Source organism: Carcharhinus amblyrhynchos, chromosome 10, assembly GCF_965287045.1.
Source record: "Carcharhinus amblyrhynchos chromosome 10, sCarAmb.v2.hapA, whole genome shotgun sequence".
Taxonomy (NCBI): Eukaryota; Metazoa; Chordata; class Chondrichthyes; order Carcharhiniformes; family Carcharhinidae; genus Carcharhinus; species Carcharhinus amblyrhynchos.
In genome coordinates this window covers 65,712,116-65,732,698 of record NC_137333.1, presented here as the reverse complement: position 1 = coordinate 65,732,698, position 20,583 = coordinate 65,712,116, and the positions used below count along the sequence as shown (strand labels likewise).

Genomic DNA, 20,583 nt, shown 5'->3' with positions numbered 1-20,583 from the left:
AATAGGAGACATGGACACCCAGGTAGAAATACTAATTAGCCAACCTTTGATCCCAACACTATTTAATCTTAGTAGTAAATGACAGTTTGCAGCACAATTGTTTACAACCTGATACCAATAACACTTTTCTGGGACTCGTAAAGTCAGAGACTGCTGCCTTTGTCTCCATGGGTAAATGCCTTGCACTTTTTTCTCAGTAAAATAATCTAAGCCCTCCTTTGATCTCTGACAATCAACGACCAGTCTTACAATCAGGTGAACCTCAGGTCACATGACCCTTTTATAAACCCCAAACTTAAGGCTACAATTGTAAAATATAACAATCTCATAAACCTCATAATTGCAAAAGTAGTGATTCATTTTGGTGTCATGAGGGAAGAGAGGCAATATAAAATAAAGAGTACAATTCTAAATGGAGTCCAGGAATCGAGAAGCATGGAGTTAAATGTGCAAAAAAAATTGAATGTAGCAGCACAGCTTGTCAAAGTAATTAACAAAGCATATGGAATGTATTTTAAAATAGGAGCATAGTGGACAACTACAAGTAAGTTATGTGTAGGACTCCAGTTCAGCCTCAACTGGAGCACTGTGTCCAATTCTGGGCAACACACTTTAGGAATCACGTGAAAACATTAAAGAGAGTGCAGAAATGATTCATTTGAACAGTTCCAAGGATGACAAACTTTAGCCACATAGTTCGAATAGAGAAGCTGGGGTGGTCCACCTGGGAGAAGATTAAGAGGGAATTTGATAAATATTTTCAAAATCCTTAGGAGCCTGATGATTTGTTTCTGTTGGCAGAAGGGTCAAGAATCAGAAGGTACCAATTAAGGTGATGGGTAAAAGGAGCAACATGAGGAAAGGTTTTTTTTACACATGGTGTGATTAGAGATCTGGAATTCTGTTTGAGTGTATGGTGGAAGGAAATTCATTTGAGGCATTCAGAAGAGAATTAGATAATTATCTGAAACAAATATATGTGCAGGGTTATGGGGGAAAGGCTTTGGAGTGGACTAGGTGAGTTGGTCTTTCAGGGTTGACATGGGTATGGTGGACAGAATGGTCTCCTTCTATGCAGCAACAATTATGATGGAAACAGATTCCATAAATAATTTTAAAAGGCAGGTAAACGGGTAATTGAGGATGAGAATTTACAAAATCAGGGTCAAAAGGCAGGGTTGTGGGACAAGTGCTGTCTCAAATAGACTGCCCAGACATGAAGCTGCCTCACAGCACCAGGGACCTGGGCTCGATTCCCAGCTTAGGTTACTGGCTGTGTGGAGTCTGCACATTCTCCCCATGTCTGCATGGGATTCCTCTGGGTGCTCTAGTTTCCTTCCACAGTCCAAAAGATGTGCTGGTCAGGTGCATTGGCCATGCTAAATTCTCCCTCAGTGCACCCGAACAGGCACTGGAGTGTGGCAGCTAGGGGATTTTCACAGTAACTTCATTGCAGTGTTAATGTAAGCCTACTTGCGACAATAATAAATAAACTTTAAGAAGGACCAAGTGATCTTGTTCTGTGCTGTAATTTCCTGCTCTAACCTAAAAAAATTGAAGATAACTGGCACCTAATTTCAGCTTTTCATGCAATTATGCACAAAGCATCTCTCCCATTCTCAAAACTTAAGCTGGCCTGTGTGTTACTAACAAGGCTCCAAAAAAAACCCAATACCATTTAAAGCAGCAGATATCATTGCAGGTAGAATAAAATATTCATTAATATTATTTCCAGGTGTTGGCTTGTTAAAACTGGTGAAAATGCAGAGAATTTTCTCTTAATCCAACCAGATGTCCATTCTGAGCAAGGAAAAACCCACTGGGATAAGAATACTGAGAGTGGGTGAACACAAACTGAGTGCAGTGCTAACATGGTGGGCAGTGCACAGCAAACTGATCTGTACTAAATATTTCACGGACTGTTGGTGCGACATTAAAAAAACTGCATCCTAAGACTGATTCCTTGTCCTATAAAGTGTAAAGGGGAAAAAAAAACTAGCGCATTGCCAAGTCTGAGTCATATAAGGACTTTGCACTATGGATGACATTCCCAGCGTCAAACAGAAACTGCTACGTGTAGACTTTTTCCTTTTAACGTGAAAGCTTCGGCTGTAACTTGCAATGCTTTTCCCTTTGTTTACACTGCTATTTCCTTATGCTTTACCCGGCGTATTTCCTCATCAGGACTGTGGGAGTACGCGCACCGATCACCGCCTCTGCATTTTTACACCACATTTATGTTAGGGCTGTGGGGAGACACTTGCAGGGATACTGTTTTTATTGCATTCTGAATGCTTTGATGATGCGTTCGCACTCCCTGAAGATGAGATCTCCACGGGACGCAGTCCTTGGATGAAATTTGGACTCTTGTTCATTCCCTCGGAAGAATCAACCTGTTACCATCTTTTGTCCCCTGGGCTTTTACTTCTCTGTCGGTGTGAGACGGATAAATCGCTCTGTATCGCCACATTAATGATGCTGAAAGTTTGTTAAACAAAAAACACCACCAGAGACTTTTACAGAGCGCTCTGAAGATTTAAAGAGTACACGGCGCCTAACTGGATTTGCTATTAATTAAGCAGTGGAGCCTGGTCATAAAGATCCCAATGTTATTGCTATTCATATTGGTCACAGTATTTGGAGACTTGCGCCTTCATGGCACCAAGGCTCAAGGTGGATCTATCAAAGCTTTGCGATCCTCTACCGTACAGAGAGATGGTGAGTTGCAATTCCGTTTCTTTTTAAAAAATCTAATCTTAAGTGTTAAAAGTTGTTTTAAGCATCGATGTCTTCAGCTAATAAAGTCAGCTGGTTCTGTATTAGCGACTCCTGTTGGGCTGAATGTGGTGAAGAAAAACAGAAATAAATCTCAAAACTTTTTTTTCCCCTGTTTTCCCGAAGTATTTGGAGATCTTGGCAGAACCTTTAACTTGTCTCAAGGAAACATTCCAACTCTTCTATTTTTAAATACTTTATATTTCAATGTGCCGCTCGTTTGAAACTTGGGTTTTATTCATTTATTACAGTTTGAATATTTTTTCAGCATACTTTTGGATCTTTCTAAAGGCCAATGTTTATCTCACAACATATATATGTAAGTGCTGCGTATAAATGGTCAGAAAAATTAAATCTCAGCAACTGATAAATAAACATTTTCTAATGTCACCATTTTGTACTTTATAAAATAGTTTGAACAGAGAATCGGAGGCAAGGGAGTGTGAAGGCAGACTTTTAAGTTTCCGTATTTTAAATTTTATTCCAGTTTTGTTTCAGTCGGAGCCTGTCTGGGCAAAGGCCACCGCGAACTTCATGCTGACTGGAATGGTTTTCTGTCCCCTCGCCATGAATGGTTGTGGTATGGGTCAATTTCCGTGGTGAAATTAACCAGGGGATCTGCCTGCTGGAGCTGCTGGGGTTGTTTTTCCTGAGGGCGCAGTCTGCTGGAGCAGCTGGGGTTGTTTTGGCTGGGATCACAGCCTGCTGGAGCAGCTGGGGTTGTTTTGGCTGAGGGCACAGCCTGCTGGAGCAGCTGGGGTTGTTTTGGCTGGGATCACAGCCTGCAGGAGCAGCTGGGGTTGTTTTGGCTGGGATCACAGCCTGCTGGAGCAGCTGGGGTTGTTTTGGCTGGGATCACAGCCTGCAGGAGCAGCTGGGGTTGTTTTGGCTGGGATCACAGCTTGCTGGAGCAGCTGGGGTTGTTTTGGCTGAGGGCACAGCCTGCTGGAGCAGCTGGGGTTGTTTTGGCTGGGATCACAGCTTGCTGGAGCAGCTGGGGTTGTTTTGGCTGGGATCACAGCTTGCTGGAGCAGCTGGGGTTGTTTTGGCTGAGGGCACAGCCTGCTGGAGCAGCTGGGGTTGTTTTGGCTGGGATCACAGCTTGCTGGAGCAGCTGGGGTTGTTTTGGCTGGGATCACAGCCTGCTGGAGCTGCTGGGGTTGTTTTGGCTGGGATCAGAGCTTGCTGGAGCAGCTGGGGTTGTTTTGGCTGGGATCACAGCCTGCTGGAGCTGCTGGGGTTGTTTTGGCTGAGGGCACAGCCTGCTGGAGCTGCTGGGGTTGTTTTGGCTGAGGGCACAGCCTGCTGGAGCTGCTGGGGTTGTTTTAGAACATTACAGCGCGGAACAGGCCCTTCGGCCCACAATGTTGCGCCGACCAGTCTTATTTTTAAAAAAAAAACATTGACCCACTAATCTAAACCAATCCCTTTTCGTCCATAAACCTATCCACCAATCTCTTAAACGCCCCCAAACTAGGCGTTTTGGCTGAGGACACAGCCTGCTGTGCTCATGTTGCCAGATGTGTGCCCATTGTGTAGAGGTTCTGGTTTCAGGGCAGTGTGGCTGCTGCTGTATTGCGACAACTGGGAAGAATGTGTCAAGTTTATTGAAGGCAGCAGGAGAGATTAGCCTGCAGCAACACACAGTGCTGGCAAGCACAGAGGCATAACCTCAACGTCTGGGCTATTGCCCAGACTGCACTGAGAGGGGATGTGGCTCCTTAAAGACCCCAAACTCACCCGCAGAGCCAGCATGTATCACCCGGGTGTGAGCCGCGCCAATCTCTCTTAAAGGTGCCCACCATTGAAAGGTGCCTCTCTGCCTGGTTTGTTTAATTTGCCCCGTGTGAACTGACAAGGGGTGGGCGAGGGGCTACTGCCTGATGCCAGCTATATCAAACAGGCTGTGACCTCAGCCAACGGTAATAGGAACACAGTGACATCCATGGTAACAGGTTATGATGTCAGCCAGTGGTAACAGGAACACGGTGATATCCGTGGTAACATTTTGTGACATCAGCCAGCAGTAACAGGAACGCAGTGACATCCATGGTAACAGGTTGTGATGTCAGCCAGTGGTAACAGGAACACAGTGATATCCGCGGTAACAGATTGTGACGTCAGCCAGCAGTAACAGGAATGTGGTGACATCCACGGTAACAGGTTGTGATGTCAGTCAACGGTAACAGGAACGCGGTGACATCCATGGTAACAGGTTGTGATGTCAGCTGGCGGTAACAGGAATGCGGTGACATCCTCAGTAACAGGTTGTGACATCAGCTGGCGGTAACAGGAATGTGGTGACATCCTCCACGGTGACAGGTTACGACATCAGCTGGCGGTAACAGGAACATGGTGACATCCACGGTAACAGGTTGCGACAGTAGCCAGCAGTGGCGAACAGATTGTGATGTCAGCAGTAACTGGAACACTCGCATCAGCGGTAACAGATTGTAACATTAGCCAGCGGTGACGAACAGGTTGTGACATCAGCTATAATAGGAACACTGTGATGTGAGCATTAATAGGAAGACTGTGGTGTCAGCAGTAACAAACAGGTTGTGATGTCAGTGGTAAGAAATAATGTGATATCAGCAGTTGTGCGCACTTTAACAAACGGATTATGGCGTCAGCAGTAACTGAAACCCACTGACATCAGCGTGGCACAAATCCCACTCAATCCTGTTCCCAGCTTGGATGCTCTGTGCATCTTTTCCTAAACACTTTAAGGAAGCTGCTCACAGTTGTTTTTTTTGGAAAAATGTTTACATAATTATGCATTCATGGTGCAGGAAATTCCTTTCCTAACCTTACTGACTACAGGATGTGCTGAAAGAGGGAGGTGCAAAGGGCAGGGAAATTCAGAAAGAGAAAATTAATTAGGCTTCAAAACAAGGAAGGACCTTTTGCTGCAGAAATTCCTTAGGTCTGAGATAATCTGATTCCTGAAGTCACCCCCTTATTCTGAGAGAAAAACAGAAAATGCTGGAAAATCTCAGCCGGTCTGACAGCACCTGTGGAGAGAGAATAGAGCCAACATTTTGAGTTCAAATGACCCTTTGGGTGGTCATCTAGACTCAAAACTTTGGCCCTATTCACTTGCTGGGATTTTCCAGCATTTTCTGTTTTGTTTCAGATCCCAGCATCCACAGTATTTTGCTTTTTTCCCTTATTATGAAACCCTGCTGTGATAAATATGCATTTCAGATCCCATTGTCATTATGTTACAGTACTTAACAACCTTAGTTGCATTATCACAATGATCAGGTATTAATTAATTAATCGCTTCTAAGGTCAAAAAGGTTTAATTTTTTAAAGTCAAATGTTAAAATTAATTTTGAGTTAATTCACAGATGTAGTCACCAATGTATTTAAATTAAATCAATTTAATCTTATTTATTAAACTGCTTGTAAATTGAATTCCAACATTAAAATATTCTTTATTAATCTATGAATTAATTAAAATTGACCTGGGCCTTTCGTTTGAACAGCATAACTTCAATTGCACCATTTGCTATCAAAAGTTATTTTTAACTTTAACAGGTGGTTTGGCTTAATTTAAATTGAGAAAATTTGAGTTAGATAATTAGGAGTTACTCACTAGAAAAAAAAACAAAGGTGCTGTATTTTTTTGGCTGAAAATGTAATTTCGCAGTTCAGTGAGAACAAATTAGATTGCAGACAACTTTTGAATCCTGGGTCTCCACACCAATAATTTTTAAATACTGGACATTTTTTTCAACATATTGGAAGAAAGTCTGTGAGAAAAACAGTCACAAAATGTAACTAAATGAAGTTGAAAGGTTTAAAAGGGAAAGATTGTTTTTATTTCTCCTAATTATGTTGTTGTACAAATTTCCGCCCACAACCCCACACCTCCTCAGTTTGTCAAAAACCAAAATAGAATTCTATTCCCAAGCCATGTCCCAGTGCTGCTTTGGGCACCTGTTCATAAAGTTATGAGTGCATCTCAGTGAAGGCTACACATTTCATTTTACTTATTGCTTTTCTGTTATCTCTGTTGGGCACTGCCTCACAGTTATGATTGGGAACTCAGTGACATGAAAGGTTGAATTTGTTCCTAAGTACTCACCTGATGAAGGAGCTCCAAAAGCTCGTGCTACCAAAAAAAACCTGTTGGGCTTTAACCTGGTGTTGTGACACTTTTACTATGAGCAAAATTTGGCTTCACACCATAAGAACAACTTGCATTCATAGAATATAAAAGTAAAATTCTACAGATGCTGGTAATCTGAGATAAAACCAAAAATGCTGGAAATACTCAGCAGATCAGACAGTAACAATGGAGAGGGAAACAGAGTTAATGGCTGGAATTTTACTGGCACCCTGCCCTGGTTCCAGGGGCAGATGAGGCTCGGAGAATGGCATTCTCTGTTGGCCTCACGCGGGATCGTATGAACCTCAGATGGACATGCCCGTAAAATTCTGCCCAGTGTTTCTGGCTTATGACCCTCATCAGAACAGATCATCATGAGCATTGCGAACATTGGCCTGAATCTCTCAAGCAGTGGCAATATTGGGTGCATTGTTACTGTGCATGAAGATTTTCCTCACCTTGCACTGCTGCACATTTTTTCCAGGATCTTCTGACCCTGGTTGTCAGAGAAATGTGCAGTACATTGCTGCATCTCTGAGGGACTCCACTGACATGGAATAGTGTTCGAGAAAGACAAAGCATGCAGCCTTTTTACCACATTAGCCGCTGAATTCTATCAAGCAAGTTTGAATGTCTGGTCTTAATGTGCTGGTTAGTGAATATTTGAGGAGTAGCTGAGGTGAGTTTCTAGATGCTAGTCCAGATATTCCCACTATCTCCCCCAAATATGGATCAAAGGCAAATAAATGGCATTGACACAGATACAGATCAGGCATAATCTAACTCAGCAGCTCCCAAACTGATTCTGCAGAATTTGGGGTTTGTAGGGCTCATCTGGCGGGGGAGGAGGGTGTCCCATGGTAAGACTGGCTGATTTACATATATGAAGGGGTGTCCTTCCAGCTCGCCAAATTGAAAGCGGTTTTTACACTGCATTGTCTACTGATAGGTGCACCAGTCAGCCTAGATGCAGCCAATGGTCTGTGAAGCTGACTAATTGCCTGGGAAGTTGAAGCTTATGCCCCTGTCTGCATCAACAAAGATGAAGTGGAAATGGTTGTGAGCTTCAAGTTTTCAGGTGTCCAGATCACCAACAACCTGTCCTAGTCCCTGCACACCAATGCTATAGTTAAGAAAGTCCTCCAATGCCTCTGCTTTCTCAGGAAGCTAAGAAAATTTAGAATGTCCGCTGCCATAGAAAGCATTCTTTCTGGATGTATTACAGCTTGGTGTGGCTCCTGCTCTGTCCAAGACCACAAGGAACTACAAAAGGTTGTGAATAAAGCCTAGTCCATTACACAAGCCAGCCTCCCATCCATTGACACAGTCTACATTTTCCACTGCCTCAGAAAAGCAGTTTGCATAATCAAGGACCCTGTGCACTCTCTTCCACCTTCTTCCATTGGAAAAAAGATACAAAAGTCTGAGGACACATACCAACCAACTCAAGGACAGCCTCTTCTCTTTTGCCATCAGATTTTTGAATGGATTTATCTCATGTTGTTTCACTGTACATGAATAAATGTAATAATAAGTCAGATCAAATAAAATGAAAAAGGCTAGTCAGGACTATGCAGGAATGGCTTTGACTTTGAGCTAAATTCGGAGGCTTCAGTGAGATCCATAGGACTTACCCGGATAGTTACCCACGCAATGGCTGAGAGATTAAACCTCGTCTTGCATCTGATAACACCACAACCAACACCCCCATCCTCTCCTCAATTGTACCACCTAATCCCCGACTACCCAAAATAAGCTGACTATGCCCACAATGCGACTAGACCCAACTGGCCCTCAACCAATCAGAATCCAAACTCACAACTGGATCTAATTACCTCCAGATCTGACTACCCCCAGGCCATCCAACTAACCCCTATAGTGACTTGACATCCCTCCTCCTGACTATCTGTTCAGCGGGACCCGACTATCCCCAACATACACTCCCTCCCCCTCAACCAGACCTGACTATCCTCAAGATTACCCATTCACCGGGCTACACACCTCAGCCAGCTGCTCATTCACTCAACTCATCTACTCCTTATAAATCATAGAATCTTACATTGCAGAATGAGCCATCGGCCTATCGAGTCTACACTGTAAACCCACCAAGATCCTGTACCCATAACACCATGCATTTACCCTAGCTCGTCCCCCTGACAATTTAGCATGGCCAATCCACCTAACCCACACATCTTTAGACTGTGTGAGGAAACCAGAGCACCCAGAAGAATCCCAGGCAGACAGGGGGAGAATGTGCAAACTCCACACAGACAAATCATTCAGTAAGTAGTGTTGTTCTTTGAATTTTAGCAGGTAGATAAAGTTAAGTAATGATTTAATGCATAAAAGTTCATTTTTCCTATCTTTGGATGCCAGTGGCATCCTTATGAAATTCCTTCTAATGCTACAGATTGAAGGGTTCCCAGCCACTGAATCATCATCACATGAAGTGATGTTCATGGGACACTATCATGTCAGCAAAAATGTTTCCTGTGTAGCACTAAACCTGATTTGGACATTGCTCAAAACACTTGGACACTTTATAAAGTTAAGCTGAGTTCTTTTTAATTGTGGGAGAATGTACACCTTTCCACACAGGATTTCAAAAGTTGGGCTGGATTCTCCAACCTTGCCCGCAGAGGGGAATCGCCGGACCTGCTGCAGTGAACGGAGAGCGGGCTGAGTGCCAAATTGTCCGTTCTCACTGGTTGCAGTGGTGAGGTGTAAATGTCCAGGGCATTCTGGCCATAGCTTCCAGGGTTCAGAGATCTGTGAATGTGCACCAAATATCCAGGCTTGTAACTCTCTCACGACGGTTGAGTTTGATTCATATTCTGCAGCACAACCTGGGTGTTACTGGCTGTTCTTTCTACTCTGTGCTCACTGGTCCCTAACTGGAGCATGAGAACTATTAATTTCAGAATACAGCAAACATTACATTGAGCATGGAAAACATCCAACACCATTCTACTGATGCGCCCATTTCTCTGGAAACTTTGAACTTGAAACTGCAAATGTTAAACTTAATAACACGCCTCATAAATTACTTTATTGCTAACTCCTCTGTTACCATATAGCATTGAGCATTCCCTTGACTCTTTTAAGTATGACCATATTTCAATATAAATCAATTATACAATTTGCATGCCAGATAAAGACTCTCTAGAATACGACAATCAGCGATTCTAACTTTACTGTAAAACTTTAAGTTTGTATGAGCCTGACATTACAACACATTGTATCAAAGTTTCAATATTGAATTGTAGCACTTTCAGTGTACGAACAATCCATTGGATATTTTAAAATTTATTTATTGGTGTCACAGGTAGGCTTACATTAAAACTGCAATTAAGTTACTGTGAAAATCCTCTAGTTGCCACACTCCGGTGCCTGTTCGGGCACACTGAGGGAAAATTTAGCATGGCCAATGCACCTGACCAGCACGTCTTTCGGACTGTGGGAGGAAACCAAAGCATCCAGAGGAAACCCACGCAGACACAGCGAGACCTCACAAACTCCACACAGACAGTCACCCAAGGCTGAATTGAACCTGGGTCCCTGGCGCTGTGAGGCAGCAGTGCTACCCATCGTGCTGCCACTGCGTGGCCCAAATTCTAATATACAATCCATGCAAAAACTTTCTCCATGAGAAATTTGATATGTATGATTTAAGAAAAGCTGTATTCAGAAGTCCTGTAATGAGTGTTTTTTTTTTCTTGCTTTTGAATCTCTTTGGTCACATAAAATGTACCAGATTCTTGCAAGCACATATTATATACATGTGTGCACATTATTCAGCTCAGTGACATGCTACGTACAACTGAGGAAGATGCAAGAACTGCTATGATAAATGAAGATGATGATTAAAATGTCACTAAGGGAGTCTATCTTTCCATCTGGAATAAGTGTTGTTTTAGTTGGACTGTCATTCTAGAGATTGCCTTGACCTAACCACAGAGATAAACTTGCTAAACAGCTGATTTTTTAAAAATCAGGGTGGAGAGTCTTTTACTTGGTCAAGAAAACAATTGAGCCAACAGAGCTCTGAGTAACTTAAAGTTAAGTAAGACAGCTGGCATTACTTTTCCTGATTTGCTTTGAAGGTAGTGGCTGGAAGATTCTGCTGAACATCTGGCTGCTTCTGCTCTCCCAAAGCAAGTGGTTGAGAGTGCAGCTGATATCGCTCCAGCACCATTGTGCAATGCAAAATGTTTATGTTCATCCTGTAACCTCTTGCCTGTTATTATTGCACATCGTGCTACTGTACTGTCTATTAAAATCCGTATTGTTCTTCCATGCTGGGTTGATCAATGAGTATTAGATTGTTAACAAGTCAGCCTTTGGGAATAAAAAGAACACTCTCAGATAGTGAAACAAAGCTTAAGTCCCATGCTGGTTAATTAGTTGCTTTGTTTTCCTTTGTAATGCTGCCCTGATGGAGGTTTGAACTATTTTGACAGAACTTATTTTGCAACTAGTAGTGAGATTTTTATCAGGCAAAGTAGTTAAATAATTGCAAAAGAGGTCCTTTATGCAAAGGAATCTGTTTAGAACCAGTGATGTATTTTTATTTTTTTTAAACCTGCTAAAGGTTTATCATTCAAATTACATTCTGACTAAATGCTAAAGTTGCAACTTTTATCTTTTGAATAAAATATTGCATTTCACTTTGCAAAATCCAGTAAACATTTTTTTAAAAGACTTTTCGTCTGAATGTATCTTTTGTGGCAATTCATTCTATAATTCTAATGATATAAAAAGGACAGAGTGGATGACTTAAAAATGGGGACTGGATTATTTTGGCAGTCCCTGATCCAATTCTTCTTCAATTTCTAACCTCACTTAATCTGAAGACAACACTTGGTCTTGACTCTAAGGTATATGTTTACCTTTCTGCTTGGGTGTAAAGTTGGTATGGGAAAGCGGTCATCCATTATACTAATTAGCAATTTTCACTCCCATTGATGATACTGAACAATTTATACAATGAACAACATTAGTGCTATAAAAGCAAAATCCTGTAGTTGCTGGAAATGGGAAATAAAAACAGAAGATGTTGGATAAACTCAGCAGGATTGGTAGGTAGCATATGTGGAGAGAAAAACACAGTTAATGTTTCAAGTCCATATGACCCTGACACAGAACTGAAAAGGGATAGCAATCTGATGAATTATACAGCTGGAAAGGGATGGGGGCAAAATGGAAAGTCAGTGACAGATCAGAGCCAAGGAGAGATTGACAAAGATGTCACGGCAATGAAACAAAGGGACTGTAAATTGTGCCATTAGAGACTGAACAGTGTTAATAGTGGCAAAGGTAGGATAGAAAAATGTGTCACATAGAATAGAGGTCAGTGCTTAGCGGGAGCAAAACTGAGTAACCAGGGACAGTGGCCACGTGGGGGATGGGGTGGGGTTGGGTTGGGACACGCCAGGGGAACAGACTAACAAAAAAAAACAAAAGGCGAGAGTCAAGATGTAGGAGAAAGTTTACAGCCTAAAGTTGTTAACTCAATTTATGCCCTGATGACAAAATTAAAATCTACCTCCCCTCCCCCCATCCCCTTCCCCACTCACACACACACCCTTGAATTCAGTGCAATAGGGGGCTTAACTAGTAATATTTGAATATTTTAGATTCAGGAGCCATTTACATGTTGTTGACTCCAGTGGGTTCCTATAAACAGGAAGTGGTAGCAAGAGGGACTGAAAGAAGAAAATGGGTCCATGTCTAACTCCTGCATCTCCAGCAGCGTTTGTATGTTTGCATGTGTTTGAGGCAAAGTGATGGCAACATGGGGAAATAATTTGAGGTTGAAGAAGCAACAGGCTTCACCACCTGAATTTCCCCACTCTTTCTGCCACCATCCCACACACTTTATCGTGGGATAGTAAAGAAGAATCCAGCCGTTGATACATGGGGATATAACTGTGAGAGCTGATGACAGCTCCCAAACAGACAACACACTGTTACTGGTCATAAATTCAAGGCATGTTGAAGAAAATCTAAATACTTAGGTGATGATGTGATCGGCGCAACTTGTGGGCCGAAGGGCCTGTTTGTACTGTAGTGTTCTATGTTCTATGTTCTATGTACTGTTGTTACACCAATATTCTGCTGCAAAAGCCATTTTGTTCCTTTTGCAGAACAACTGGTAATCTGGAAAATCTGATTCACAGATGCAGTGCTAGAGTGTGCAGGATTTTAGAAGCCTGTGGGATAGCATCCCACGGGATATTTTAATTGAGGTGAACAGAAAGTGGAATTTTGGCAATGAACTACAGGTTGTTCAGCAGCCAAAAGAAAAAAACAGGTTAACATTTTGGATGAATAGTTTATTTGACCTATTTTAATTCCACTTGAATATTTTAAGCAAACATTACTGAAGCTTTGCTCTCCTTGTTTTGTTTGTGCCTGAGAGTGATTGTGGCAAACATAACAACATTTGATTCGAAGTTGGTTGAATGATTTAGCAAATAATCAGTCAGAATGTTGAGAGGCTTCAATGACTTAGTGGAAAAGCAGTTAAAATGCATTTTTGTTTTGTCGTCTGCTTAGACTCTAGGTTAGCAAAAGATGAACGTTACAAACAGAGGATACAAGAAGTATTCAGACTTAACATTAGGCTCAATCCAGACAACTGGGGGTCAGATTTGAATAGAGTGGAGTGGGAAGAGATGATGATGGCTGGGGCAAGAACCAGGCCAGCCTCAACCCCCTCCAGTTCCCATGGAGACCATTTTCAGTGGCACGGAGGAGAGAGGCAGAGGGAATGAACTCCACAAGCTATGATGATGAAGTTGCTGGCATCATTCTGTTAAGTGGGCACTTCAGAACTTCTCCAAATTTTCACCGAGGCAGCTGTGCTTTGAAAGTCTTTGTTTAAAAAAAGCACTGGTAAAGTGGAGACAGCAAGAGTAAACAAGTATACAAGGTGTAGCCTTCTTTATAGTTCATCATGAAATACTGTAGTTAGGATTATACCTATGCTTACTACAGTGAGTGATGACTGTGCAGTAGTAGAATAGAATCATAGAATCCCTACAGTACAGAAGGAGACCATTTGGCCCATCAAGCCTGCACTGACAACAATCCCAAACCAAGCTATAACCCCGTGTATTTACCCTATTAGACCCCTGACACTAAGGGTTAACTTAGCATGGTCAAATCAGCCTTTCTGCACATCTTTGGACTGTGGGAGGAAACATGGGGAAAGGTGCAAACTCCACATAGACAGTGACCCAAGGCCGGAATTGAACCCAGGTTCCTGGAACTGTGAGGCAACAGTGCCACCCCAAAGAGTAGGTGAACATTAGAAAAATAGGGTTCCCAATTTGTTCTCGGCAAAGTATCAAGTGAAAGAGTACATTATGCAATAGGTAAACTGCCAATCTGAATTGCACAATATTTAAAAACTAACCCACTACACTATGACATCCTGAGCTAGTTACCTAAATTCTCCTATACTTGCCATTCATTCTTGGAAGAGCATCTATTTGAAAACTTTGACAGGTGTTTGAAATTGTGGCTGCCTTCAAAAGCAATGCTGAATTCTGTTGTATCTAATTTGGTTACTCAGTTGTCCAAGGGGATATGAGTTGACAGCCTTAGCTGCCTTTCAAAGCACTCATAGAATTTTTACTGCAGAGTTTGTTTGCTCAGCTGTCCCAGGGAGTGAGAGTTTGACAGTGTTGACAGATTTATGAGGTTCTGAAAAATAGGTTGATTTTTCAAGAACCTTTTCAAGTGTATTCTGTTTAGTTTGACAGATTTATGAGCTTATGAAAATGACAGTTTGCAAATGTCTATTTAAGTGGTGCTTGTTTATACTGACATATTTACAAGCTTTTTAATAACTTCAAAATGTTATTAGAGTGCTTTTAGGTTCTGTTGATAAAGTAGATACTGGTTGAGTGGGATGAGAGTGAGAGGTAAGAGGCTGAGGGGTCTAAGAGTGAATGAGGAGAGGTTATAGGGGTGAGGAGTGTTTTACACTGATCTGAAGAACTGGACTAATATCTCCAGAAATGGAGAACCTTTTTAACCTGGTCACACTGGCATCGCCCCACTCTGTCTATAGCAGCAGACCTGACTCCAAGTTATCCCACACTCCCAAGATATGAAGGCCCCACTAGCCGGCTCTGCTAGGATGGAGGTGAGATCACAGTATCAGGGAAATTCCTGACTCCCAATTCCACACCCTGATATTCTTGTTTAATGAAATAATGTTGGAAGAAAAAATGAAAGAAGAAAGAATATATGTAATATCCATTAAATGTCCTCCAATTAATTATGTTTGAAGTGTAAATACTATTGCTCCTGTAGGTAAATGCATTGGACCTACCTCACATTAAGTTGATCTTCTTCTACACCCTAGCTATGATTGTAACACTATATTCTGCACCCTCTCCTTTCTTTCTCTATGAACAGCATGCGTTGTATAGCACCGAAGAAATAATACCTTTCACTCTGTGCTAATACATGTGACAATAATAAATCAATAAATCATTGTTGCATTATAAACATGAGTATGGCTGCAATCTATATGCTGCTGGTTATAAATGATTTCTTAAACTGTTTCTGCTGGGTTCTTCTGGTATGTTTGAACAGCTTTTCTTTCCATCTTCCTCTCCCACTCAATGTATTTTGTGAATCTCCACTTCCCTAACAGGAGCCCAACTGAGAATTTTAACTGAAAGACTCACTAAACCCATTGGCATAGGAAGGAAACATTTTTGACCTCAACATTTTCCAAAGGAATATTTAAACAGAATTGAGCTTTCCTACTACTTGTTCAAACACAAGATTTCTTTTGAACTCTCCCTCCTCTTTCAAGCATCATGAAACAAACACTACAGCTGTTGCATGTTCAAAGTTTGCACAATGATTTCCGACTATTCCCTGACAAATATTTTGACTTTCTTTACTGCTTCTATTCAGTTTTCAGGTTAAAGCTGCTGCTAGAATTTAAATTCTGAAGCAAGACCAGCAGTCATAGCATTAGAGCCTTACACATATATTAGGTCCAAGTCAACAGTACACATAGGAATATTGGGAAACTGTGCAAGAGCTTAGTGGGGAGCTTTGGATGTTTAAATGACAATGCATCATAAATGCATATTTCATCAAGATCAAATGAGTTGGCTAATAGTTGGCAACCCTTCTTCAGAAATACTAATTCCTACCAGAACTATTTGCTTCATTGCATTGTCAATGGAGCTATATGAGATGGTTTTCCATAAATAAATGCTACATTAATACAATTGCTATCACCCTACTGTAGTTGCAGCTGTTGTTCACAAATATATGAAAAATAAATCATGACAACTCCATGAATCAGGAAATTAGAAACACAAACATAACCCAGTGTTGCAAAATGGATCACTTACCCTTACCACGTTGCATTGACACCAAACACATGCCTATTGTGGCGGAGCTCCAAGTCTTTTTGAGGTTACAGATTGTTGCCATGTGTTGGAAATGTCTGCCAAACCACTGCAGGATGTGCCTCAGCAAATGCAGATACACAAGTTATGTGAGCGTGTTGCACAGTGTGCAACTTGCTGCAAATTGAATCACCAGACCAAGGGCGGAGCCTTTGCCAAGTACATGTGCTTATGTTGAAGAGAAAATCGGTGGCGTCCAATTGTTGATGAATTGTTTCCATTCAGACATCACAACGTTCTCCAGTAGTTTTTTGTCAACTGAAATACTGCATAATGTATAATGCTGTGTTATATTGCAGTGATCTGAGCTTGATTTTTGCTCCAATGTAATCTGAGCCAGCAGCTGCTTTCACAGAACTGTGAAATTGAAGTATTGCAGATTACCATACATGGATAATTAAACACATATAGACCGAATGATTAACTGGCACCTGGATGTTAGTGAAATATTCCTTTAAGTGGACAGGCAATTGAAAAGTGTAAAAGGCAACAGGAAACATTTGAAACTTAAAAAGTTAAATTATATGTAGTCTTCACACTGAATCATACTGCAAATATGAAACCAAAACTGTGAGAAACTAACCCCTTAAGACTGTTCTTCTAAATGCTGCCCTATCAACTTTGTAAATGGCTGCTGCTCCCATTTGCCATTAACACACTGACAATATGAGTAAGTGTGATGTGAGGTGGTAATTCCATTACTATGTCCTTTGGCACTAACTTGTGTTTATTTAAAATTTTACATACTAGGCAAATTAAAACTGAGTTTAGCTCATCTGACAGGTTGCATCTCCACTCACTTCGCAAACTATTCTGGAGTGTGTTGTGTTTCAGCCCAGATGTGTTCAAGTCTCAAAAGTGAGCTGAGAATTCACAACCTTCCGAGAATGAAGCTACTGATTCATAGCTCACACCATAAATAGAAGTTTCGCAAGGTGGAGATTGAAAGGCCAACAGGGGAAGCACTGGAATAGCCAAAGTTAAAGGTAATAAAGGGACGAGCAAGGGTTTCAGCAGCAGATCGGCTGAAATGGGGCAGAGCCAGGTGATATGTCACAGAGTTATAGAGTCATAGAGGTTTACAGTATGGAAACAAATCCCACGGCCCATCTTGTCTATGCCACCCTTTTATTTTAACGACTAAGCTAGTTTTAATTGCTGATGTTTGGCCCATATCCCTCTACACCCATCTTACTCATGTAACTGTCTAAAATACTTTATAAAAGACTTTATAAAATACTTTATAAAATTGTACCTGCCTTTACTACTACTTTTGGCAACTTGTTCCAGACACTCATTGCCTCTGTAAAAGAATTGCTCCTCTGGACACTTTCGTATCTCTCCCCTCTCACCTTAAACCTACATCCTCTGGTTTTAGACTCCCCTACATTTAGGAAAAGATATTGACTATCTAGCTGATTTATGCCTCTCATTATTTTCTAGACCACTGTAAGATCACCCCTCAGCCTCCCTGGAAAAAGGTCCCAATCTATTCAGCCTCTCCTTATAACTCAAGTCGCGGTAGCATCCAAGTAAATCTTTTCTGCACTCTTTCTACTTTAATAATATCCTTTCTATAAATATTGTTTACACCTTCTCCAATGCCTGCATATCCTTTCTATACTATGGGGACCAACATTGTGAGTTGTCCAGTTAAGATTCATTACAAGTCTAACAGAACTTCTCTGATTTTCCATTCTATCACCTTGAAATGAACCCTATTTTTGAGTTTGTTTATTTTTAAATAGCTTTACTAACTTGCACCACTACTTTAGTGGTTTTAGAGTGCGCATGTAACTCTAGTTCCCTTTGCTGTGTACCCATTCGCTCTTATTATTCCAGTAGTATGTGATGTGCCGACCAAAGTGCTTAATCTTTCAATCTTTCTATATATTGAAATTAATTTTCCAATTACACATCAATTTTGCTAGTTTATTAATGTCTGCATGTATCTTATTGTATTTTTCTGTGACTTTCCAGCTTGGCATCATCTGCAAATTTTGGAATTGTATCTCCAGTTCCCAAGTCCAAATTATCCGTGTGAATTGTGAACAGGAACTGAATCCAGGCTGTACGCTTTATTTTGAACAACAAACTAGCCACCGAGACAACTGAGCTACCCAGCCCCCACTGATAGCTCTATTGTTAACCATAAAAATATATTCAAAAATTATTTCACAGGATGCGGGTATCGCTGGCTTGGCTGCCATTTATTGCAAATTCCTCATTGCGCTTGAGAAGGTGCTGGTGAGCTGCCACCTTGAATTGTTGCAGTCCAGGTGGTGAAGTTATACCCACAGTGCTGTTTGGAAGCAAGTTCAGAATTTTGATCCAGTGACAGTGAAAGAACAATAGTATAGTTTCAAGATCACGATGGTCTCTGACTTGGAGGGGAACCTGCTGGTAGTGTTCTTCCCATCCATCTGCTGCCCTTATCTTTCTAGATGGTAGAGGTCATAGGTATGGAAGCTGCCGTTGAAGGAGCCTTGGTGAGTTGCTGCACTGCGGCATGTAGATAGTACACACTGTTGCCACTTGCACTAGTGGTAGAGGAAGTGTCAATCAAGTGGGCTGCTTTGTCCTGGATGGTATTGACTTTCTCGAGTGTTGTTGAAGCTGCATTCATCCAGGCAAGTGGAGAGTATTCCATCACACTCCTGACTCGTGCCTTGTAGATGATAGACAGGCTTTGGAAGGCCAGAAGGTGTGTTACTCACCACAGAATTCCCAGCCTTTGATCTGCTGTTGTAGCCACAGTATTTATATGGCTGGTCCAATGCAGTTTCTGGTCAATAGTAATCCTTCAGGATATGATTAATGGGGTCTTCAGTATTGGTAATGCTATTGATTGCCTAGAGAAAAGGTTAGATTCTCTCATGCTGGAGATGGTCATTGCCTGACACTTATGTGGCATGAATGTTCCTTTTATTTTACAGCAGGACACACCTGGGCAATTTTCCACATTTTCAGGTAGATGCCAATGTTGCAACTGTATTGCAACAGCTTGGCTAGAGAAGCAGAAAGTCCTGGAGCATAAATCTTCTCTGTTAGTCCTGGGATATTGTCAGGGGCCCATAGCCTTTGCAGTATCTAGTGACTTCATCCATTTCTTGATATCAATAGAATGAATCAAATTGGCTAAAGACTGGCATCCGTGATGCTAGGGACCTCCGGAGGTCACAAGAGGTTGTTCATGAAGGCCCGCCTTCTCATCATTGCCCCTGACGTGGTATGGTGACCCTCTGGTTAAATCACTATCACAGTAAGAAGTCTTACAGCACCAGGTTAAAGTCCAGCAGGTTTATTTAGTAGTAAACGCCATTAGCTTTCAGAGCGCTTGCTGCTCCTTCGTCAGGTGAGTGGGAGATCTTTTCACAAACAGGGCATATAAAGGCACAAAGTCAATTTACAGAATAATGATTTCAGCAGTCACGGGCATTCGGCCTGTGATCTTCGGGTAAGCATTCTCCAAGGCGGCCTTCACGACACACGACAGTGCAGTATCGCTGAGCAGAGGCTGATAGCCAAGTTCTGCACACGTGAGGATGGCCTCAACCGGGATCTTGGGTTCATGTCACACTATCTGTAACCCCCGTGACTTGCCTGGACTTGCAAAATCTCACTAACTGGAGACAATACACATCTCTTTAACCTGTGCTTAATGCTCTCTCCACTTACATTTACCTGTACCTTTAGACTTGATTAGCTGTAAAGACTGCATTTCAATCATTATTCTGTAAATTGAGTTTGTGCCTTTATATGCCCTGTTTGTGAAAAGATCTCCCACTCACCTGACAAAAGACCAGCAAGCGCTCCGAAAGCTAGTGGTGTTTGTTACCAAATAAACCTGTTGGACTTTAACCTGGTGTTGTAAGACTTCTTATGTGTTCAGTCCAACGCTGGCATCTCTACATCATAAATCACTATCAGTCAGCTCTACCCTCAAAGAGGAGAGCAGCGTATGGCCATACGGGACAATGGTGACTTTACCTTTATTTTCCCTCAAATGAGCCCTGCTATCAGTCTAACTGATTATTTTAAATTGGTTGTTAGTATGGCCATTTGAATACTCAGGTTGTTCAGCAAGTGTTGCCCAATCGTAGAATCAGATCCAACAAAAGACATTTTGATTTGGGTTTTGCAGCTGGTTGAGTATGATCTGTGGCCTGCTTATTACAGACAACCAAGGAACATACTGTTTGATTCGATCAGCTAATTGCTGAGACTTGGGCCTTAGCATCACCC

General features: G+C 41.7%; 1 protein-coding gene across 2 annotated transcripts in view; it reads left to right on the top strand.

The window, feature by feature from the left end:
• Positions 1-2,090: 2,090 nt before the first annotated feature.
• The window catches only part of pdgfd (platelet derived growth factor d), a 156,136-nt gene continuing 137,643 nt past the window's right edge, over positions 2,091-20,583 (top strand). For both annotated transcript variants that reach the window (XM_080197218.1, XM_080197217.1), the window contains exon 1: positions 2,091-2,718. In XM_080197218.1, coding sequence (XP_080053344.1) covers positions 2,607-2,718 — 112 coding nt within the window. In that variant the 5' untranslated portion in view covers positions 2,091-2,606. The remainder of the gene's footprint in view (positions 2,719-20,583) is intronic.